At 36.2% G+C, this 24,502-nt stretch overlaps 1 protein-coding gene across 5 annotated transcripts; it reads left to right on the top strand.

The window, feature by feature from the left end:
- Nucleotides 1–735: 735 nt before the first annotated feature.
- On the top strand, nucleotides 736–24,502 carry LOC113060660 (stonin-2-like). Of its 5 annotated transcripts, XM_026229770.1 has the most exons (8): nucleotides 736–840; nucleotides 5,391–5,550; nucleotides 6,307–6,468; nucleotides 10,596–10,793; nucleotides 17,697–19,568; nucleotides 21,460–21,662; nucleotides 22,907–23,004; nucleotides 23,114–24,502. In XM_026229770.1, exons 2-7 carry the CDS (start codon nucleotides 5,475–5,477, stop codon nucleotides 22,955–22,957), a joined length of 2,562 nt encoding a protein of 853 aa, XP_026085555.1. In that variant the 5' UTR covers nucleotides 736–840; nucleotides 5,391–5,474; the 3' UTR covers nucleotides 22,958–23,004; nucleotides 23,114–24,502. The 5 variants fall into 5 exon arrangements, with proteins under 5 accessions (XP_026085555.1, XP_026085556.1, XP_026085554.1 ...); XM_026229771.1 differs by having other exon boundaries at nucleotides 10,611–10,793; nucleotides 22,907–24,501; XM_026229769.1 differs by having other exon boundaries at nucleotides 22,907–24,501.

The raw sequence follows: 24,502 nt of genomic DNA, 5'->3' as shown, positions 1-24,502 counted from the left end.
TTATTATTTTATTTAATGCTTTTAAAATAAATATATAAATATATATCAATATATATCAATATATATAAATATATAGCCAGATGTTATATATATACAGTTGATCTAAAGTTACATCTAATGTAAGGCGTTATAAGAACTTTGGCGCCCCCTGTAGGAAATGTTTGTTTTACAATAACTATGTCATTAGTACCTCAAACATTATTCAGAAATATTAAGAAGTTGCATTTTACATGCATTTTAACCTTGAAATAATGTTTATTTTTATTTTATGATTCCTACCTAGGAATCGATGTTCAATAATACTAAAAAGAGAAAAGCTGCCACACACAGACATGCCACAACACAAAACCAACACAAGAATTTACATCCAACAGATGGCGTAATGTGTGGAAGCGTTGCGTTAATTAGACGTTACATTCATTTATGTCTCCCTTTCCTGTTTTTGTATGTTTGTACAAGTGTTGAAAAACAAAAACAAAAAATGACGTTACATTCATGTATGTAAATCCATGACATGACTGTTTTCAGTCTTTCAAACATAAAAAGCCCACGGGGTAGAAGACATAAAATGCAACATAGACTTTTAAAGCTGTCACTTACTAATATGATATGATATAATATAAAGGACACTTTTTATGATGCGTACGCCACCTGGTTTGCACTTGATTGGACATCTGAAGCAGCGCTGCTTTAACCATCCAATCATGTGATTATAAGGTGTGGCATCGAACAGCGCTGCTTCCACTGTCCAATCAGCTGCGAGTAAGGTGGGGCAATAGACCAGATTCACCGGGAGCGAGTGAGAGCTACCGTCTGCTTGGACTCAACAACACGATATCGGTATGTAAATATTCCCGTGCACTTGTGTTTTTTGACCTTGTCGCTATGTTATATACAACACTGTCTACTTAATTTGCTTAAGAATCTTGAAATAGTTTCACAGGTATATATTCAGGGTTAAATATTTAAGTTACATTAGTTAAACTACGTGTATCTCAGTGTTGCAACAGGTTGTTGTAAGCGCGTGTGCTTTGTTTACATTGGTAGCAGGATATATGTAATACGTGGCAAAAAGTTATCAAATGTCAGAATATACAGATCGAAGAGCTTTTTATTGTGATAAAGAGACCTTTCTAGTTGTTTTTGTGTCATTGTTACGTGTTGAAGCCTGTTTTATTGATTTGATAACATCACAGCAGATTGTTGTGTGGTCATCATATATATTGAAATGATAATGAAAGGAAACGATTATATCCGTATATAACGTTGCTGTTTTGTTACATAAACCCTTATTATTCTGCATGATAATAATGCGTGATTGTGGTAAGATTTTATTTGTATACATGTATGCCGCCATTTCTGCATATTCAGAATTTTTGAAGGGTTCACCAATGATTTTAAAGAACCTGCAGTCACTTTTTTTACAATAGGAATACAGAAGTTACTCAGTATTGGGAAACTGAAACTTCTGTGAAAAGTATGTGGAGGTGGCAGCGACAATGTTTTTTTTTTTTTTGTTATTTTTTTTTTTATATATATTTGAATAACATGGCACATCAGAAACTTTTCTCTTGCCGAGTCATGACTAGAACTGGGCTTGTACAGTTTGCTTTTGTCCATGTAAAAACACCTTGAAAACAAATGTCTTGTTGTGATTTAACAGTCTACTAAGCACCACTATAACACCTATTTAAATACTAACCTTAAATGAGTATGACGTTTCATATATGACATAATTTATATACCCTCATAATTAACCTTTGTCCTTTGGTTTTGAAATTTTGTTCCTGCAATCATTGCTAAATCTGCCAACAATTCCTACTTATTCAGTGACTCATGGTAAAGTCCTAAATGTGTATTTTATCTCAATTATGTTTAGTCTCACGATGTATGAAACGTGTGTAGTTGTCAGCACACGGGCGACATTACTGCAGGGCACATGGTGTGGCTATCTGTGGGGAAATGTCCTTAGCTGCATTCACCTGTCCCAGGTGGTGGATCGACCTTTTTACCTATACATAGATTTAGTTACTGATATTTGTTTTTACTTGTTCTACTTGTTTTGGAACTGTTGGCCGTGCCTTTGAAGACTGAGCTCAGCAGGATTTTCTGGTAGAGCGTTTTGAGATTATGGTTTTATTCATGTGAGCTTTGCTGCTCTGTAAACAGTTTTTCTGTGAACTCGGCATGAAGCTGAGAACTTTTGGGAAGTGGGGGGTGTAGGCGCTTTTTATTAAAATCAAACTACTCTTTGTTGTCTCTTGGTGCAGAGTTATAGTGAGACCACTCCATGAGAAAAGGCTTTAGGGAATAATAACGGGATCGCTCCTGCTAGGCGGAGTAGGGGACGTTGCAGGATTTAAGGAAATCTCCTTTTCAACTGACAGGGTGCTGGTGGCCAGTCTAGCTCTGCACTGGTCCCTTAAACCTGCTGGGCTTGAACCAGGAAACATTAATGCCAGTGGTCGGTGAGGCAGGACAATGTCTTCAACATTTATATTTCAAAAACAATAACAACATAATCTGGCTAGATGGATGCAAAACAAAACTAGCACGTTAATCTCGATCTGTTTAATTATAATCAAGCTGTCTGGAACACCTGTTTTTGTCATGCGGTAAAACTACCATCTGCCTGAATTTTTTTAAATCATACAGCAGGTCTGACTGATTCATATGAATGTTATTTATCATTTCAAACTGATTTCTATATTATACCCAGTGTTATTTTAATTTTATTGCTATACTTTTATATATATATTTTGAAATAGCTGTCATTTTATTTTGGATTTATATTAATATTTAAATATTATAATATTTATATTAATATTAAAATATTATATTAAACATTTCAATTTCAATTTCTTTATAGCTTTATATCTGCTTTTGTTTTGCCAATTTTAGTTATTTTATTTTATTTAGTTGTCGATGCAATTTTAAGTTTGTTTAAAAAAAAAATGTTAACAAAAAAAGTTAACAAAATTAACAAAAAAAGTTAACAAAATTATTATTTAAAATCATTTAATTTTAGTGGTAGTTAAAAATAACAGCACCGACGGCTCATGATAACGTGAAGATGAAGAAGTGCAATATTTATATTTATAGATCATGCTTTGGATCATTGCTGTCCTGGCCCAATAGGAGGCTGAACAGTGCTCTTTCGGCTCTTGGTGATGAGATGCACCTGATGCTTGTTGTGTTCTGCACTACTGTCATATCCCCTGGTGTGTACACAGTGACCACCATGTATTTTTGAGGTTTAGCTGTGACTTGACATAGCAGAACTACCACATAGATAATAACAGTTTGTTCCTTTATTTCTGGGCACTGTTTTCCTGTTTGTTTTTAGTCCTAGATAATAATAATAATAATTATTATTATTATAAGTGTTAAAACGTAGGACTATGTGACTACGTGAGGCAAACTCATTGTGACTGTGAGCACTGACAGAAGGAAACTATGCAGGGTCTAAAGCACAGTCTGAATGATGATGTCATGCATGATCATGAGCTTTGGGATGGTCGTGCAAAAGAGAGAGATTTGACACAGTAAAAGAGTTCTGCCAAATGTCCCAATATTGTGCACATATCTTGTGGACGGCTGCATGCACCACTGACGTAACTGACAGACTGCCAGAGACCAAGCCTGTTGGCGTCTGAGAAGTGGTTTGGAGTTTTATAAGATTTCGCAGCTGTAAACATCAGTGTTGCTTTGAAATTCTGGCTACACGCTCTAAAGGCTACAGATAGAGTGCAAATAAAATGGCCAGAATGAAAATATTTCTGATTATTATAATTTTTTTTTTAAATGTAGTCAGATGGGGCAGCTTTATTTGCATGTGTGTTATTGTATGATTTGAATTAGTTAAACAGGTTCACAGATATCTCAGACTCATCAGTGAGTACATTGAAATAATTACTGAGTAAGTGACTGAATTTTGATCTATTTTTTTCCCATTCATGTCTGACTTAATTCAAGCCCCATGCCTTCATAATTAAAGTTTAATTGTTAGTTTTCATGGCATTTTATATGTTTAAGTTTAGTGGGAAAATGGTGGTAATGTATTTTTGTTTCATTTCGGACCTGTGAAATTGGTTTTATTTTTGTCATTTTACTACATGAAGCAAATATATAATGTTATGTAATATAAGAGTAACAGTATGACATTTATATAGTCACATGAAAGGCTAAAAAAAATAGCAATAGCATCCAGTGCTAATAGCATCCAAACCATTGAGTTTTTCAGTGGGTGTTGTGAGATGTTGAATGAAGTTGCTATTCGGAGGGAGGTGCTTGCTTTGTTTGTTGAGAAATAGGGGGCTGATGAAGGGTAGCTTGAATCCAAATTGTGAATGCAAAGGAGAGATTTACCAGAACAAAAACATGTTATGGAATTGGTCCCAATTTACCAGATCGTTCAGCACATCCAAGTGTGTTTCCTCAATGAAAGTTTGTTTCCTGCAGGGTCTTGATTTAGGAGAGAAAATAGGCCCTCTCTGATGTGGAAAAAATCTGATCACAATGGCCGCTTAGCTTTTGTCACTGTGTTTTTCCTCTGTTTGATGAGAAGACATTAGAGTGCAGCAATCCTTGACACTTAAAACATAGTTTTTCTTTTAAATGTAATCTTTTATGTCTCCTCTTTGAATTATGTTTGATCCGAGTAGCCAGAGGGGCTGTAGTAGCTATTTGTGTTATAAATTCTTTTCAGTTTTCAGACATTTATCAGTAGTCCTTCCTGTGGCTTTGTACTGCCTACATCCTGTTTTAAAAGGCCATGTCGAAGCATGTTGTTTTCTGTTTGGCAGTCAAAAACACGTTCATTTGTGGTGTCAAAGCCTCAAATTTGCAATCTTTTTGTATTTTCAACAAATACAAGTAGAACATAACTCATCCTGTAAAGCCTGACTGATTGAGTCTGTTTTTTTTTTTTTCATGCTATGGAAGTCATTTGTCTATGGTCAACTGGTTGGTTATGCTTGAAACTACTGATTCCTGAAACTGAATTTTGTGACATTCCCACCGATTCATAACTGCACCAAATCAGCATATTAAAATGATTACTTAAGGACCTTCTGACACCGAAGACTACTATAGGAAATGGCTGCTAAAAATTCAGCCTCGGAATAAACAACATTTTAAAATATAATCAAACAGAAAACAGGCATTTAAAATTGTAATAATATTTCAGTATATTACAGATTTATGATCAGTTTATGATATCAAAAACATATACTTGTTTTACTTCTTTAACATTTGGATCTTTTTGGCCACATTAATTATTTGGTCAAAGGTTCCTTAATGCCTTTCTTAAATGAAAATACATTTTGTGGCAGATACCTTCATCAGAATATCAAATCATAATAAATATCTGATGGTTCACTCTTCTTAAGCCGTCCTAGGTGGGCATGGAGTCCAAGATTTGGGAAGAGTGAGACGACGTTACACGGTACAAGACACAGGACAGGACAACTCCCATGGCTGCTACAACCAGTAGCAGAACTGAAACCAGACCAGGCTGGGTTGCTTTTTCAGATGAGGAGTCAAAGGCAGGTCAGTACAAACGTAGTCTTTACTTAGAGTAACAAGTTATTTTATGGGTTCAATTCTCATGGAACAAACAAAACTATTGAAATGTGGACCTTGAATCTGCTGATGAAAGTCTATGAAACAAATAAATGTTTTCTATAAATGGAATTTTCTATTTGGCCAGTCAGTGATAGATCTTAGTTACTGTCCTTACAATGGTACTGTATAAAGGAACTAGACTAGGTTGTGGATTTCCAAACTCACAACTTTTAAAACAGTTTTATGAAGTTGTTGTCAATATAAAGTTTCTTTGGAAAGATGTTTAGTCTGCTAAACAATTGGCATGTTGTTAAACTATAGTACAGATCCACCAAACAAACTATATTTCTATCCTTCACAACCTTGTTTTCATTCTTGTCAAAAATGAAAGAAGGTGTTACCCTGGCTAAAGTCTGTCAGTTTTAGACAGTTGGGAAGCTGTGTCCGATGCTGGATAGGAGGATTGTTGGGGTTTGCTTTAGATGGCAAAGAAAAAGTTCTAGAAGTTCTTGTGTGTAACTGAAAATAGTTTTGGGACTTGCTGAGTGGATGTCAGTTTGTTTTACTCCGTCTGAGTTTGCATTCAGACCTTTCTGTGAGATTCCTGCATCCTGAGGTCATTCCAACATAGTGATTTCTGCTAGAATGGTCCACACCCAACCAGATTTAATATTTAACTGTGACCTTTTTACTGAGAAGAGGCTGTATTTCTCCAATTGTGTTTCTTTTTCTGGTCCAAAGGTGAGGACCACCTCCAGGCTTTAGACCAGCCTGTGCTGGACTCCTCTACTTGGGCAGAAGTACCATTTCTGTCTGGTCCGACAGCAGAGCAGCCGAATTCCTGGGTTCAGTTTGATGACAAAGCATGGCCACCCTCTCTTCCTCTCCCATCACAAGTAGAGGGTATGAGAACTACTTAATTTATTATTATTATTATTATTGCATGGAAAGAGAAATCTAACCATGAGATTTGGGTACTGTGCTCCCAAAGTCATGTTGAGGGTTCAGTACAGTGTATTCAATGAAAATACAATGAAGTCATATAATAAGGAATCAAACAAAATCTTCTGAAAAAAGAGGTTGTTTTAAGTTTATTTATTTAAATTTTAAATTTATGTTTTTGTTAATACCGCACATAGCACTAGTCAACTAAATGAATGTAACATGGCAAAGATGAATGCACTTTTGAAAGCTGAATGAAAGGGAAATTTCATTTTGGAATTTCTGTGGTCATGTTGTCCATGATTTTTGTTGTTGTTGCGGTAATTAATTTATAGCATTAACAAGATGACTTGTTAATGCTTTAATCCCAAAATTCATTTTGGAAGCGATGACTGATGAATGTATTTCCAGTTCAGTGCCTGTAGCCTATATAAGATTTGTATTGACCAAGTTCAGAGGATGTCATATGGGGATCAACTTATGTATTTTCATCAGTTTCAGTATGAAAAATAACTTTCATATTGATTCGATGGATTTATTGCATTTTGGGAACAAATATTTCTTGTAATAAATCTTTGAAAATCAAAGCCTGGATTTGATTTTTTTAAATTTTATTATAACCTAAAGATGCTATGTGGAAGTTTGAAACAAAAAAAATAGTGGTTTTCATCTTGCCACTTTCTTGGTAAAGAAAACACATCTTTACTCAAATTAATCAAAATGGATTTATTTTGTTTTGGAACCAAACTCTCTCTCTCGCTATATATATATTGTTACGAACAACATGTTACATTTCTACTCATAGTGAAATAAATCCGTCCATAACAATTAACTGGGATCTACATAGGGAAGATCCCTGGGGTCCCCGCTCTCACTCCCCAAGTTTCTCAACCACAAAACACTGATTTACTGTAGGTGCAAATTAAGGTTTATTAAATAAAGACAAACAAAGGAGCGTCTTAACTTGGGAGGGGCACATTGCCAAAGTAAATTACAATAAACAAAACTACTACTACACACAAACTAACCTAGAAATCAGATAACAAATAAAATACACATTTTTATCCCCCTGCTAACATAAACAGGAGAAAACGAACAAAACAAAACAGGAACCCACTTCCCTACAAGGCTTCACTTAACCAAGATCCAGGAAGCAAGCAACCAAACATGGACAAGCATAAGATACAACTAAACCATTACTTAAATTCAGTGATTGACAACAAATGTACTATGCTAGTGATCCTTTCGCCACATGCATTTCACAACCGGACCAACGGTGTTAACAAAGACACCAGGAGAGCGGGGAGTCAATGATTCTTCTTCTAATTTTTTTTTTATTGGTGGCTCGCAATCACCAATTGAGCACTACTGCCAGCCAATGAGTCCTTCCAACCGGTAGTCCGGTAGTTAAGTAGTGCAGCAATCCTTCCAATCACCAACCAGCCCAGGCCTCCTAATCAGCTCCACCTGTAATCAGTTAGAATGAAGCGGAAGAGACAGAGAAAACACAGGGAAAGACCTACACGTGCACACACGAAAATGAAATGCAGCTTCCCTAGTAACAGACGAATCCAGTCGTAAAAATATTATGTATGTATGTGTGCGTGTGTATATATTTACCCACATGCATATAAACATATGGGGGAAGTCGTGGCCTAATGGTTAGAGGGTTGGACTCCCAATCGAAGGGTTGTGAGTTCTAGTCTCGGGCCAGACGGAATTGTGGGTGGGGGTAGTGCATGAACAGCTCTCTCTCCACCTTCAATACCATGACTTAGGTGCCCTTGAGCAAGGCATCGAACCCCCAACTGCTCCCCGGGCGCTGCAGCATAAATGGCTGCCCACTGCTCCGGGTGTGTGCTCACAGTGTGTGTGTGTGTTCACTGCTCTGTGTGTGTGCATTTCGGATGGGTTAAACGCAGAGCACAAATTCTGAGTATGGGTCACCATACTTGGCTGAATGTCACTTCACTTTCACTTTCACTTACATCCATATTGTAAAATAAATGATAATAAAAGTAAAAAAATAAAAAATAAATCATGTTCATGTAAGAGCTTCATATTTCTTTTCTTTTTTAAAACCTCAAGTGCATTTCCTCTGTTTCATAACAGTAGTCATAATAAATGCGTACTTTCATAGTGATACTCAAAATATACTCAAAGTAATGGGTGACAGATGTTTCCTCAACAAATGAGTAAATATTCATATGACATATGATATTGACAATTCCCCTGATGCAGCCTGGGGTTATGCCTTGCCATTACACCACACCCATTTCAACAAGAAATGTCTAGTTTTCCAGGGAAAACATTATTTTACTTATTTCTATAATGAGTTGACTCCATTGGGTTGGCCTGAAAAAGGACTGTCACTTCCTTTAGGCTTGATGCTTGGTCTAGCCTGTCACTGTGTTTATCTCAGTCTCTTTTTTTCCACACATTGACTCACCCACTCTTGTCGAAACCCAGCAGCTTTGCCAGCAACTCTTTCTCAGGAAATCTCCTTTGAGAGGACGAGTGCAGCAGCACGTAAATGGCCAAACCCTTCTAACCCTAATTGAAGCCATAAGCAGAGTTTTCATCTCGGTTGTTGTTGCTCTTGCATGAAATCTGCCTTAGAATGAAGTCAAGGGTGCAGCCGGTCTATCATTCCTTCATAACTTCATAACTCAGAGATCAAACCTGGGTTTGTTAAAGAACTGCTTATTTAGTCTGATTACAGGGGCTGTCCAACATATGATTTCAGGTTTGATGCCTTAATTTCCATGTGTGGTCTAGAGGAAGCTTTAGCAGCCAGAAAGTTGTAGGGTTTGTCCAACCACATCATCTTAAATTATTTATAGTCAAAGGCATCCAGATTCATATCACTTTAGATCGACTGAATGCTATTTATTTTTTATACGAAAAAAAAACAACATAAACAACATTAACAACATAAAGATGGGGAGTGAAAGCAGTGTTTCTTTAATGCTAACACAGCAGAAACTTCATGTTGCAATTATTATATAACATAATGAGTTTTTTTTTTAATTGACTAAAAATACATTGGATAACATATGGATCCATCTGAAGTTATTTGTGGTGATATCAGGGGTTTGGGAACCCTTAGGAAAAGGAGTGTTAGGTGGAGTAATCCCACGTGCACACTTGTTTTTGTTTCTCATAGACTGAGAATATTATTCAAATCTTTAAATCTATTGACTTGAATCTTTGAGATTTCACTGGCAAGACAGTAAATACAGAGATTTTGAGTAGTTGGCATTAGTTCAAATTCTGTTTATAAATTTGAGGGTAGACTTTTAATTGTAATCTTAATTTGCATTCTCATTCATGGGTGCCATTCGGAACCAGAATTAATTTATGAAAAGGGGATTTTTTAAAAACATTTTATTGTGCACATTAGTGACAAACAGGCCATTGTTTATCTCGCAGCATCTTATGTGTTTCACTTTTTGTCTGTGTGAAACTGCATCAGTTGAGAAGTGTTTTCCTTATACTTTTGTTTCAATGAGTTCTGGAGAAATCAAGACCTTTAGACAATTTAAGTTTAGTGGTACATTTTAAAATATATCGTTCCATTTATGTTGCCATTCACAAAGTTATCAACCAAGTTTTCCTTAAGTTTTTTTCCCTGCCCTTTGGCCCTTCGTAAGTGATAATTTTTAATGGTACATGTGCATTATTCCTTTTAGAGTTGGTTCACTGTACTTTTATTATTATTTATAGCTCTATCATTGTTTCAAAGCATTCTTCAACACAGTAAGTTCTAACATAAGTAATATGTCCTCTGATAGCAATTACAGCAGTGCTAATTAAAATCATTGAGTAGATTGATTCGATTGTTTTTACGAGGCTGATACACATCAGTATGCTGTGTAATCTCACCTCACCCTTGATTTTTATTCCTTTTACTAAAGCATTTTTCCGTTTTAAAATATATTCAAACAGAAAACAGCTGCTTACATATGAACTAGCATGAAGGATGTGCATAAACAAACTTTTCCTTTTTAAATTCAGAATTTTGCTTGTTTGTGAAGATGGCAGTTGTTTTATGATTACGTATGGATCCTAAATTTATACCTCTAAAGATTGTTTTATTGCAGGTCCCAGGCATAGCATTTGCTCTTCTGCCAGTTTCTGGAGTGCCGTTCCCCCCTCAGAGAGCGGCTGGACCACCCAATCAGAGGAGCAGAGCTCTGTGAGCATGGGGGCGTCTTCCTGTGACCTCCCATCTCTTAACACTGAAGAGCCTTCCAGTCAAACACCCTCCTGTCCCCACTCTCCTAGTGAGTAGCACACACACAGAGTCATACCTACTACTTAATAAATGGGTAACTCTCATCAATCGAACATCTGTAAGTGGCGGTTTCATATCCACCCAGTGCCTCAAACTGTAATTAAAGTCTGTCCCCTCGTGAGAAGATACAAGGAAGTGAGAATCACACAGGAAATGCTTCACACGCTGAATTATCCATCAATAAATCCCTTCCATTGCTCAGCACAGCCTCCAGGGTCGCGTCCAGGATCGCAGGCGGAATGAAGAGACGACAGGTTTAGGAGTAAATGATGGAGGAATCGGGACAGATAAATTCACACAGTCTGACAGCTGCTCCTCAGATGCTTCTCTCGTGTGAGTGATGGTGGTTCTGAAGGAACGCTGTGCTGATTTGAGGCAGGACGCTCTTTCTCTCGCAGGTAATTTGTGGCGGAGCGGTTAGCGCTCCTATGCGATCCATCATGGGCCTCCAGCATTAGCTCACTCAGACCAGGGTTTCTATGGAGACAGGAGAGGGTGAGGTGCTTAAGACAGTTTTATTTATTAAAATGCAGCATGCTTTATTTCTCAGACTGTTGGGGGGAGATTGAGTCACTGCAACAGAATTTTCACTTGAGGCAGGAGTGAAAAGAAAGTGCATGATATTGAGTGTTAGATAAAGCAAATGTTACACTAAATAGTCACTAAATAATGTTTAATTACGGCAAGCTGCACTGGAGTTTGATCATGTCTGAGGCTGTAAGAAAAAAGATAAGAACATTCTTTAAAAATATTTTCTTGTTCAGGAATACAGAAATATAAAAAAAAACAAACAAAAAACCCCTTAAATTATAAAAAGAAAACTGCGATGGATTTTAGTGTGATGCTAAAAAATATACAAAATCTTATATGACTAGATTAAAGTGATAAAATATTTTGAGAATTTATTTTCTTTTGGGGGGGGGGGGCACTTCAATAATTTCTGTGTTTTATTTCTCTCCTAGTAGCCTATAGTTTATAGTTTCAGTTCAAAACAGCTTGCGCTCGCACTGTCAGGCTGCATGTGAGACTGACAGAGACGCGCTGTTTAATGTGTTTGAGATGTGTTTTTATTAATGTATTACTTACATTTCACAGGTATAGTCACCGTCTATAAATGTTAAAAAGTCATGGAAATATTTCACATTTTCTGTCAGAAATACATGAGCTTTTGCTTTGCGATTCTTCATTAACCTCCACAGACTTCATTTAGAACGCGCACATAAATGTGAGCGCAATAACTGACTAAAATATATATTTTGCTGAAATATTTGTATATGGACAATACATGGGACATACGCACATTATATTTGCACATAATATATGCCTGCATGCTTCCCTTGACTTTATTTGTTTAATCCAAATACAAAATACCTAGATATTTAGGATACCGTATACCGGATATCAGCCAAAAATATAGTTTTGTTGTTGTTGTTTTAGTATGTGTATGTGTGTATATATATATATATACCGTAAAAAACTGTTTAAAAACAGTTACAAGGTTTAAATTGTACAGTTACAATTTAATTTATTTTTATAATATTTTGACTGTACTTTCAAAATATTATGACTTTATTCATACAATTTTGACTTTATTCTCAAAATATTATGACTCAAATCTCATAATCTTAGAAATATTATTATTATTATTTATTTATTTTTTTACGTGGCACTAAAACACCGTCATAGAAAACAGTGATAAAAAATGATTTTAGGAAGAATTTTATTCAGAATACTGTGCGTTACCATTCAAAGTTCATAGTCAGTAAGATTTTTATTTATTTATTTATTCTTTTTTAAGGACACACATTGATTGAAGGGAATAGATTTATAATGAGAGATTTATTAAAGATTTAGATATCAAACTTTTTATTCATCAAAGAATCCTGAAAAAATAAAAAATATTAAACGGCACAACTGTTTTCAGTCTTAAGCAGCAAACCAGCATTTTAGAAGGATTTCTGAATGACCATGTTTCATAGAAGCCTGGAGAAATGACTGCTGAAAATTCAGCTTTGTATTCAAATGAATAAGTTACATTTTAGAATATACTAAAATAGAGAATAGTGATTTTAAATTGTAATACTATTTCACAACAAAGAAGATTTGAAATATCATTCATGCCTGTAGTTCTTAAGGCCTAGTTATAGGTGAATGTTTAATATTTAGGGGTATGTATGAGCAATAGCAATCGTTATTAATAAGTATTTGTAGAAGCATTTGGGTTTTTATATATTTATTTATTTTTTGTTTTTACCCTATATGGCCATGAGACATCAAATTGTTTGAAAATGTGCTCACCCTACCCACTTTCACCCTACCCACTGGCCTTTGCTCCTGCTCTCACTGTGTTGATGAGTACACTGCTAAAACCTGTCAACAGGGTGTCATACTGTTCGTTTTTCATTTCAGCGTGACCCTTGGGTGTTCCATGATTGTTTATTTACAGCAGAACTGAGTGTAAATCTGTGTGTAATTGCTGATGTGTACATAGTTCTTCTCTGCTGTAGTTTCTTTGAGTTGCATTCACTGTTTATACACATTTCACATGCCTTGTGTCTACTTTAAGCACTGTTTGTCAGATGTTGTCTTTAGAGGGATTCTTTATGTGGTTTACAGCTTATATCCATGAATGATACATTATAGTTATGAATGTGCCATTGTAAGCCGAGACTATTGGTTACGAATGAATATGAGTGTTTATGCAGCTGTATGGTGCAATGGTGCAATATTTGTTGAATATCCCTTTTCACTCAATCGATTACATTATGGAAGTGAAATGGGTTGTGAATATTGTTTCATGTTAGTTTAGGGTGATAGTGAAAAATTATCATTCAAAAGTAATATTAAAAGAGTGTCAATCTGAGATAAATGCATGCATTTGATGTGAACATTAATGCAAATGAATGGGTGCATATTAAGGCTGAAATAATCCCCAGTTAATGCTCTGGTTTTGTTTAGAAGGACTGATCTGAAACCAGCAAAATAATGGTCAGCAGCTTAATGCTAGAAAGGATTGAGAGATCTCAAGGCAGATCAAGACACATTTTGTAGCTGTAAAAAATAGTTGTTTACTGCACACTATGTTATTGATGAATCAGTTTCTGTATAACATTTCCACGTTAATGTTTATATATATATATATATATATATATAATATATATATATATATATATATATATATATATATATTAGGGGTGTAACGATACGCGTATTCGTATTGAACCGTTCGGTACGACGCTTTCGGTTCGGTACGCGGTACGCATTATGTATACCGAACGGTTCGTTGGAGTAATTAATTATATTTGGAAAAAAAAAAAAAAAGAGAGAGATAGAAATATAATGATATGCGTTCAACAAGGTAGACCAATAACCCAAACAACGTAACAGGCAACGCCCCTGACACCCCCGAAGAAGAAAAAAACACCATCTTATATGTTTATGTTAGGCTACTCAGCAGGCGCTCGCTCAATGCGTTTAACAGACTAGAAATGAGAAGATCCCCCAATAACCAACAGGTCTGGTGTTTGGGTGCACTTTGGATTCCCTTTAAGCTATAATGGTGATGGCAAGAGAGTGGTGGATAAAAAAACAACGGTATGTCGCATCTGCAACATGACAGGGTACACCAGCGGGAATTCAAAAAAAAAAAAAAAAAAAAAAAAAAAAACCCCAGCGGGAATATCTGGGATATATGCGTCAGTACTATCTGGGAAAAGACGAAAAAAAGGAGAAACATGCACGCAGCAAACTATCCCTGCAGCATTTAGACACTATAGCTTACAGGGAATCCAACCCAAACACCAGACCTGTTGGTTATTTTAGGATCTTATATTTCTGGTCTGTTAAATGCATTAGACATTTTGCAACGAGCCTTCAGCGCGTGCTGAGTGAGCGAGCGCCTTAGGGGCCGTTCACATATCGCTCCTAAAAACGCGTGGAAAACGCTAAGCGCGTCTTTCTCCTCCTTTCCAAAGCGCTCGGGCAGAAGCGCTCATGAGGCGTCTGTCTTTGCTAAGCAACAATGACGTGCTCTCTCCATGAGACGCGGAAATTTCAGCGAAGGATAAATGGATTTGCAGCTCTAAAAATCGCTTGCAGTAGCTCTGCTACTGAATTTATTTCAAAATTGCAATCCATATACAACTATGATCAGCTGTTCCTTCATCTTGGCTGAGCTCTCAACCTTGTTACGGGAAAGGATGAAGCTGATTGGTTGGTTCTTGTCACATGACCCGCGGTGCGCTTGCGGCATTCTGAAAAGTTGAGATGTTTTTACATTTTGCTGTATCTAAAACGTATCGAACCGAACCGAACCGTGACATCAGTGTATCGTATCGAACCGAACCGTGAATTTTGTGAACCGTTACACCCCTAATATATATATATATATATATATATATATATATATATATATATATATATATAAATATAAAATAATCAGGATATTCAAAGGAATGTTTTTTATATATATATATATATATATATATATATAAAAAAATATATATATATATATATATATAAAAATAATCAGGATATTCAAAGGAAATCACTTCTCCACATGCTTACAGACAAGCATGGCAGAGCACACTCAAGTGCAAGTGACTTTCTGACCTTGTTTTCCACCAATCTTTAAAGAATGCTTTTTTTTGAGAGTGTTTGAGAGTACAGTTTCTGTAAAGACAACTACAATGTCAAAAAGTTAATACTTGTCCTGTGAGGGAGGGAGGCAGGCAGACCGACAGGCATCTACATGTCTGTGCGGGCACTTCACATGACAGAGGAGATCATGTGACCTGGTTCTTAACGCATGGTGCCGTAGTGAAGCCTCACAATTGGTGTCCCATCTGTTTCCTCTCTTTAGCACCTGGACTCCCGAATCTGCTCTGCTGGAGAGTCTTTTTCCTTGCACTGTTGCTTTGTGTCAGACTTTACAGAGTTTTTATGGATCTATGAATACTTGTGGTTGTTGCAAATGTTCGTTTAGCCATTCTTCCTTCCTCTTTTAAGAAATATATTATGTGATCTTTTAATGCTGATGAAGCATATATTCATCTTTCAATTCTGTATTTTGAGACTGGGTATTGTGCTGTAAAAAAGAAGGGGGGTGAAAGCATTTGTTAGTCTTCACTTGGCATTGCTTATATAGCCTCAGGATCAGACTCTATCCATGCTGAGTTTTACTTGGAACTGGAAGTTTGAAGAAATAGCAGTAAGTTGATGCTTAGCAACATCGTTTTGCATTCATGATTTACTCAGTAGAACAGACTCTCTAGACTGCAAACAATTGTTTTCTTAATATTTTGTCCAGTAAATCCTTAAAGAAGCAAAGTTGTGTAAGATAATGTTCTTATTATAAGCATCAAATCTCACTAAACTGTTACAGATTTTTTTTGCAAGGAAAAATTTCTGTTTGGTAAAATGTTTTATACGATATAAGTAAATCAGTCTTGGATGTTTAGTTTATTAGAATAAAATGACTAGAATTTTTTTTTTAAATAAAATATCAGTTTGTTTTTTTGTGAATTTAACTGGAATTTAATTGAACTGTGAAAATTGTTTGCTGATGGTTACAATTTGCATCTAACTGATTTGATTCTAAGCTGATTTGATTTATCCCTTTGTAAGAACATGAAAACTTGCTTTGGAGATGTGCAGATACTGTTCTAAAGTATTCATGTCTAGGAGATGGATTTTTTTTCAGAACTGGGATAGTCATTTTACCTTCTCCCTCCAGGGATGATAAGATATAAGCCTTGAAATCTGAGTCTCTTTATGTTTGTGGCCGCTTCTGTGTGTGCACATGTCTTGTATTGTAGTCTTTTATTACTTTCTAGTAACGGTTGGTATATTTCAGTTGAGTTGATTTGTAGTGTGATGAACCCTGTTGAACTAAAATGATAAGATTAACAAAGCCACAAGCCATAGTACACACACTCTCTGACATTTAAAAGTACAAATGCTCTTGTTGCATAGTGCAATCATGTCAGTTTTCAGCATGTGAGCCAGACCATTCACTTACTGCTTTGTTGCATCGGCAGAGAAAGTAGGTCTGAGGTGGGGAATGCTGGTGCCTAGCAACAGGTAAAGACTTTCTCTCTAATTTGATATTGAAGAACTAGTAGATACAAGAGTTTGAGATTGGTTCAAGAGAGCAGAAGGATTAATTAATGCATATGCATTTTGGCAGGTTAATTCCAAAACATTGATCTTTTCAGTTTGAAATGAAAAGTTTTTACATGACGTTTTAAAAAGATGTATTAGTGGGACATCGGCCTTTTGAAGTTCATGTAAACATACTTACTGAGTCAAGGTCTATAATCTGAATGCGGTATGTATATAGTAAAAATTGTTAGCAGTTAAGAAGTAGGGTAATTGCTCAAATTAATTCAAGCTCTTGGGATATGGTAAAGCTGTTTTCTGGGACCTTATTACATAATTTGAAATAAATTGATTGTTCAGCTTTCCCATTGTTCCTAAAACTAGATCCATTGTGCCTTGAGAGCAAATAAACTAAAACAAGTCTCTTAAAATGTTGTTTTTGTGTAATTGCTTACACTTCTTCTAATAAAATATTCATATCAGTTTAGAAATGAATGTGTAGCATATGGAAAAAGAGAATGTATGTGAATGCATGCTTTTGAATCGTGGATGATTGGAATCTGCTTCTTTCCTGTTAGTGGAAATGTCTTTCAGTCATTTCTTGATTTGGACCAAAATAATCCAACCATTGTGACTCTCATTAAGTTTCATGAATAGGCTCAAAGGACACTGGAAAGACCATCCGTTTTCTTGCTTATAAGATTATTTCTGCCTCTTATATATGATATGTGCCTTTCTTCCTGTTCAAAGTTCATCTAAGAGTGTTGAAACAGTTGTCTTTTTTTATTGTTAGATTCTTCTGTGTGCCAAGAAGATGAAGGAATGAACATGGATTCATTCAACTGGACAGCAAACAACCAACACACCAATGGCCAAGCTTATGTCACCTCCAACCGCTTTGCCAGCTGGGTCACTTTTGAAGATGATGAGGACTCCGTTTTCCAACCTCCAGGGAGACAGTCTAATATAAAACTGGATAACCTCAACAATCCTCCTCTGCAGGATGCCAACAGCAATCTGATCTCCTCTTCTTCTTGTGGCCAGAAGACAGAGGGACACATCCTGGGCTTGACCCCTGATGGCACCAATGCCATGTTTGCCTTTAATAGCACACTATCAAACAACAGCGTTCCTTACAACAAGAAAAACCCTTTCCTGGATGATGAGTTCTCAAACCTACAACCTTCTCCTATTAACCCATTCAGTGCCTATTTTGACAATACAGACCTGAAAACATCCCAAGGCATTGGGTTGTGTCAGGAGGTATCAGATGTGTCCACCTTCAGCTCGCCATTCTTTGAGTATCAAGATGCTGATATAAAAAGGGAGTCTCTGTTGCTTTCATCACAGAAAGACTCTGTAGTTGCAAAACATAGTATCCCATCAGGATTTCCTGTAGATGGTCTGGATCAGCTCAGGAATATACACATCTCTGACCCTGACAATGACTGTAGTCCTACTCTACCAGATGATTCAGTGGAGGTAGTTGACTCTGATGATTCAGCCTATAAACCAGACCATATGACTCCTCAGGAAGGTTGGTCCATGCTCCTGCGCATCCCTGAGAAGAAGAACATCATGTCCTCACGTCACTGGGGACCAATATTTGTCAGGTTGACGAACAGTGGCCAGCTGCAACTATTCTATGAGAAAGGACTGGAAAAGCCTTTCAAAGAGTTCCAGCTGAACTCTCAGCATGAAATATCTGAACCTAAGCTCCAAAACTACGACGAGAATGGCCGTGTTCATACCATCAGTGTAGACCATGTGGTTTACAAAGAGAAAAGGAAGATCCAGCCCAAGGTCACTGTGGTTCATATGCCTGTAAGAGAGCAAGTGGTAAAGCTTGGGACAACAAACTACCAAGACTTCTTGAGCTTTCAACATACTCTGCAGGAGAGGCTTGTGGGCCTCTCAGTAGATCAAGAAGGTCTAAACTTGCCAACGACTTACACTGAGGAGGAGATCCATGTGGAGGTGAGGGATAACTTCTATGGGATTGTCTCCAAAGGGGACAGCCGTATCTTGGAGCAGCAAGTTATGACCCGAGTGTATATGCTTGCCTTCTTGAATGGATCCCCACCTTGCAGTATCGGCCTAAATGATGTCAAGGTCAAAGGTAAAGAGGTGGTTTCTCGGCATGACATAATTCCCAACTCAACATCACGTTGGATTCAACTGCGGGATAGTCGACTGCATGAGTGTGCAGACCAGTTAGAGTTTGCAGAGTCCCAAGCTATTACATTTAGCCCACTGGTTGGTCGTCGCTTTGAACTGCTGCGTTTCCGTACGGCATTTGCTGAAAAATCCCTTCCATTCACTCTGAGAACAGTCGCTTGTGTCAAGGATGCTGAAGTGGAGATGCAGTCCTGGCTGGTGATGTCAACAGGGTTTTCATCCAATCGGGATCCTTTAACATTAATACCATGTGAGAATGTTGCTATCCGTTACCCCATACCAGAAATTTGGGCAAAGAACTTTAAGCGGGAGAGTGTGACAGGAGAGAAATCCTTGAAGGCTCGCTTCAATAAAGGAGCCAGTTTTGGTTCGACCAGTACGTCAGGTTCCGAACCGGCCATGAGGGTCACGTTTGGCACAGCGAAATACGAACAGGCCTTCAGATCTGTAGTGTGGAGGATCAGTCGCCTGCCAGACAAGAACTCAGGTGGGAATTTAGGTTTTTAGATGGCTATAATGTCAAGTTGTTTAACAACAGGAGTGTATTTAAGACTTTTTGAATACAAAAAAGTAGAGCCCAACCGATATATAGTTTATCGGTATAAACCGACATTTTTTTTTTTCACAGAATATATAATGCAGATAAAAAGCTTGAAATGGTGTAATTACTAGGTTTTTCCTAGGTTTTCTCCATTATTTGCAACTGGCGACCTACATGAAACGCTTTAAAGCTTTAGTCTATGGAAAACCATTGAAACCTTGAACAGACATATCTCTGTAAAGGCACTGCGAATCCGCACCAAATTCGATAATTTTTGAAATTTTGATAATACAATAATATATATTTTTTGTCAAATAAAATAATGGCATATTTTTATTAATTAAAAATAATCTGATTTTGGAGTTTGGCAATGAACACATAGCAACCATGCTTGGGACAGCCCACATAAACACTTGATATAAACTTGACTTATTAATAATAATTAATATAAAATAAATATTTCTAAATCCTCAACATTGACTGTCAGTCTTTATTCACCTGTTTCTCATTGTTTCTCATTAAAATTTGTATAAATTACATCACTAATGTCATATTATAGCACATTGTAACGCAGTGTTACAAAAAATAAATAACAGATCGGAGATTAAAATAATAGCAGATTTGTCTCATTTTAAATGAATAATAAAAACTGAGATGAAAAATTTTCTTAAGCCAGAATTTATATTTAACTATGGTAAAATAAATGTGTGTTAAATAAAACTAACCCCACATTACTTTGTGCCCCACGCTCCCCTGTATTATGTCACACTTCACACTTCCCTAGTAAGTTTCTTCTGTGTGTGAAGACAGTAGCACAATATATATAAAGCTGATATATCGCTATCAGCCTTTTTCTTTTTTTTTTTCTTTTTTTAAGTTTAAAAGTAGTTTAGATGTCCACCATTTATTGTGTTTTTATAACCAGTCATTGCTGTCACTTATGAGTACTCCTGCTCATCCCTGATGTTAAATGTTTTTGTCAGTTTAGTGACCTACACATCAAAATGGTTATAATAAAGCATTAGCGTAGCATAGCAATCCCATAATATGGTCTCTTTAGTCAGGTCAAACTGATCTTGTTCTCCTCTCTTACTCTTATCCAATAGTAAATGCAAATAGTTGTTTAAGAGCTGTTTTATCCGTTAAGCCAGTCATTTCACCAACATTTTGACTTTTTCTTAAGTGTCACTGTATAATGATTTTACTGTTGGTCTGTATGAAAGATGTTTAAATAATGCCAGAATTTGATAATGCTACGTTTATTTTAGTGTGTGTTTTCCACTCTAGTAATGATAATAGTATCAGTATAAATAGTAGATTAAAGATTTTGTAATTTTGGTGCTGCTAAATAAATGTTTACAAACCCCTAAATCACAGTGCTGTGGTAAAAGCAATGCCTCTCAATGCAGTGTTGACTCCTGAATGAAGTGCAGTGGTCTAGAAATGATTCCATAGAACTGCAGCTCTAGCCTGTCACTTTTCTGTCTTTTTCCAATCCACAAATATTTAGATCACTTCTCAAAAGAATAAAACAAAGTTATGTGAACATAATGCATTTTGGCCTTTTACAATCCAAATAAAGCAATCACTAAAAACAGCAGGACATTCTAATACGTTTAATGTGAAAACACTTAAAGTGCCTTTAAAACAGTGATGTTAAAAGATCAAGGCCAGTTCTAAACCTATCTATGCTGCTCAGGTCCAATGGTTTACTTCATCTGAAAGGTCCTCTAGTAATTTGCATTAATTAATTAGTTGCTTGCATTATTTAATTATTTGCTTTAATATTGCACACATCACATTAATATGCTATGTAATGAATGGTATTTTTTTGTAGCACTCGGACATCCTCATACGTTCTTCTGTCATTTGGAGCTGGGTTCAGATTGGGAGGTGCCTGCAAAGTTTGAGTGCCTGGTGGAGGTTGAGTTTGACATGCCCTCTGCTTCTGCATCCAGAACCACTGTTCGCTCTCTGTCCGTGGGGGACAGAACTGACTTGAAGAAATGGATCACCTACAAATCACATTACTCCTATCAGGTAATCCGTCTGTGTGTGTGAGGAGAGGGTGAAGTAGCTGTGCCACATTTTATTTAAGTTGTCCTCCAGGCAAGGACTGAAAACTGAAAGTGTGTGATAGGACCATGGAAAAAATATATGTGTTTGTGCGTACGTGTGTGTGTGTGTGTGTGTGTGTGTGTGTGTGTGTGTGTGTGTGTGTATATATATATATATATATATATATATATATATATATATATAAAACAATCCAAACTGTTCAAATAAAAAAAAAAAAGAAACTACTACAAGTGATGAAAATACAATAAAAAGCTAACTGAATTTAAAATAAATAGAGAAATTGTAAAAATAAGAACTGATTCGGAATATTATTAATATTATAAACTGTAATAGTTATATTTATTATATAGTATTATGTAGTATAAAAATGTTTTGCATAACAATAGCACTTTTACACGATGGATGCTTACTAAATACCATATGTAGTCAAATGAAAAACATTATGTAAAGTTTGCAAGATTAATGGTTGACACATCATACCCACTGACACATCTTACTCCGCTGTCCCCTAAACATGTGTTAGCGCAATGAATATAGCTACCATTATGTTGTGCTATATGTTATACACTTGTCCTCACCCTAAAAATTATACTTCAGAAAACAGGTGATTTAATTTGTTCATTTAGTGGTCATTTTCAAACCTGTCCGGCGGGTCTGAGCTAAATGTCATGGACCCTGTGACAAAACCACTGAAAAACAGGTTGTCTCACTCAAGCAACCCGCTGTGTCAGCTACCATAGCATGTTTCCCTACTGCATTCCAAACACGTCATTAAGGTGGCTGAAGCTGTTTTCTATAAACATCTGTTCCTATTACTGTTCAGCTGCCACAGGGAGTGATTCATCACTGAGCAGAGGTGGGCAAATAACAGCAGGGCGGCAGGAACAAGATGTAAAACTCTGCCTGCAACCTTAGTACAGGAATGACAGAGAAACCTGCTGATGAAGCATCTTGCTGTATATAATAAATGCAGCATAGCTGTGAGGCAGGACAGTGGCAACAGGTGTCTGAACCCTGATGAGGTCAGTCATGGGCAGATTGAATTGGGATGAGCATGTGGAAACAGGTGATGTTTGAGATTAGACTGTTCTGTTTACACTAGATTCTTAGTCCCAATTTCCCTTTGTTGTAAGTGACTGCCTCCTTGTGGCGAACATTTGCTACTTCTCCAGTACTTACATGCACTTGCTTCTGTTGTCCTGTAGGTGGCAGTGGAGCAGAAGAATGAGATCACATTGGAAAGCCCTCAGAAGTAGCAACCAGGCCAGTGCCCTTAACAGTGAGAAACCAGGAGGAGAGGAAGGTTTATAGCTTGCACTTGTTGAACGAGAGAATGTTCAACCCTAAACTAGGGTAATTTTCGTTTACATTTCTTGCTCATTTGGACATTTTCTTTTTCTTTTTTTGCAAAGGTTACTTGCAATATCGAAAGATCACAGATCCCTTGCAACACTACAGTATATTTCCAGATCTCCACAGGCATTGCACGTCCAAATATTTCAAGAATATGATTTGCTATTGCAGCAAAGTCCAGAGCTTTTATTTTATGGACATGGAAATCTGACATTGCCCACATAGCGCACAACTTACAGTCATCTCATAAAGTAATCATATTTGCCTAAAACGATGCAGCTGTCATGGTTTGTCTTGACTGCAGATATCACAAAAATGTTGTGTACATTTTTCTGTATATTTCGGCCTATGAAGAGTCATTTGTGCAGTGTTACCAAGTAAATGTTCTTGCTATTTAAATTTGTACAGAAGATAACAAGGGACTTAAATACAAGGATTAAATAACACCTTTTTTTGTTTGTTTAATTAGAAAACAAATAAGTACACCTGACTAATTTCTAATTAAAAAATACTTGTTAGTAAAATGAAAGGTACCAGCAATGGAATAGTTTAGCTTAGATTTGTGTTTATGAGTCTTAAATGAGCACATTTTAATTTGTTTTTATGAATATTTATTAGAGCAACAAAAACTCCAAGTGAAAATCTAATTGGCATTGAATTAATTTGTTTACTTTTTTTTGGGTATTGTTTGCCACACACACAGAACCAAATATGGGTAACTGCAAATGTGTTCAAGTCTTAGTCTCATGGGAAAGGATCATGAATGTCAAATACACTGTAGTACACATGAGTTTAAGTCAGTATGGTTTTTTAAAGTTTAACAATTAAGTAGGTTAAAAAGTAGTGTCATAATTACTAGAGCTTAAACTAACAAGTACTTCTGTAATTTTTCTTTGCGTTTTTTTTTCAGGTTTATCTACGGTTCATTTAACATATTTTTTGGTGGAGACACAGTTGCTTTGATTGTTCGGTGCAAAAACTTCGTACTAATCATGAATGAGTTTGAAAATGAAATAACACACGTTTTAATCATATTTAAAATAATTATGATTTAAGATTGCTTTATTTTGTCCTGTAACACAGAGGAATACACTAAATGGAAACATCAAGTGCCTCATGTTATTTAATCTGACCTGACCATGATCTCACACTTGTGTTACACTAAAACCAAAATATGATTTAAAAAAAAAAAAAGTTGTTGCCTTTTTTTCATTGTGCTAAAGCTTGACATGTTGAGTACATGTACTTAAATTTTTATAAAATGCATTAATGCAATGTTTCTGTTAATACTGACACTTTAATATTTGGCAACGGTATATTTTGCCTTCATGTTTATTAAGTTTAAGGAATGTTTTGTTTGCTCCAGAATTGATTGATTGATTGATTAATTTTTATGTATTTATTTTTTTATGTATGTTTGGGAAATATAACTAAATAATAAGAATAAT

The sequence above is a fragment of the Carassius auratus genome, chromosome 42 (genome assembly GCF_003368295.1).
Source record: "Carassius auratus strain Wakin chromosome 42, ASM336829v1, whole genome shotgun sequence".
NCBI classification, from domain to species: domain Eukaryota; kingdom Metazoa; phylum Chordata; class Actinopteri; order Cypriniformes; family Cyprinidae; genus Carassius; species Carassius auratus.
This window is presented reverse-complemented; position numbering and strand designations above follow the sequence as displayed.

Bases quoted from the DNA above. Each gene is read 5' to 3' on its own strand.
- LOC113060660 (XM_026229770.1), top strand. From the start codon at position 5,475: ATGGCTGCTACAACCAGTAGCAGAACTGAAACCAGACCAGGCTGGGTT. The intron at 5,551-6,306 runs GTCAGTACAAAC...TCTGGTCCAAAG, and splicing joins AGATGAGGAGTCAAAGGCAG to GTGAGGACCACCTCCAGGCT. The intron at 6,469-10,595 runs GTATGAGAACTA...ATACCTCTAAAG, and splicing joins TCTCCCATCACAAGTAGAGG to ATTGTTTTATTGCAGGTCCC.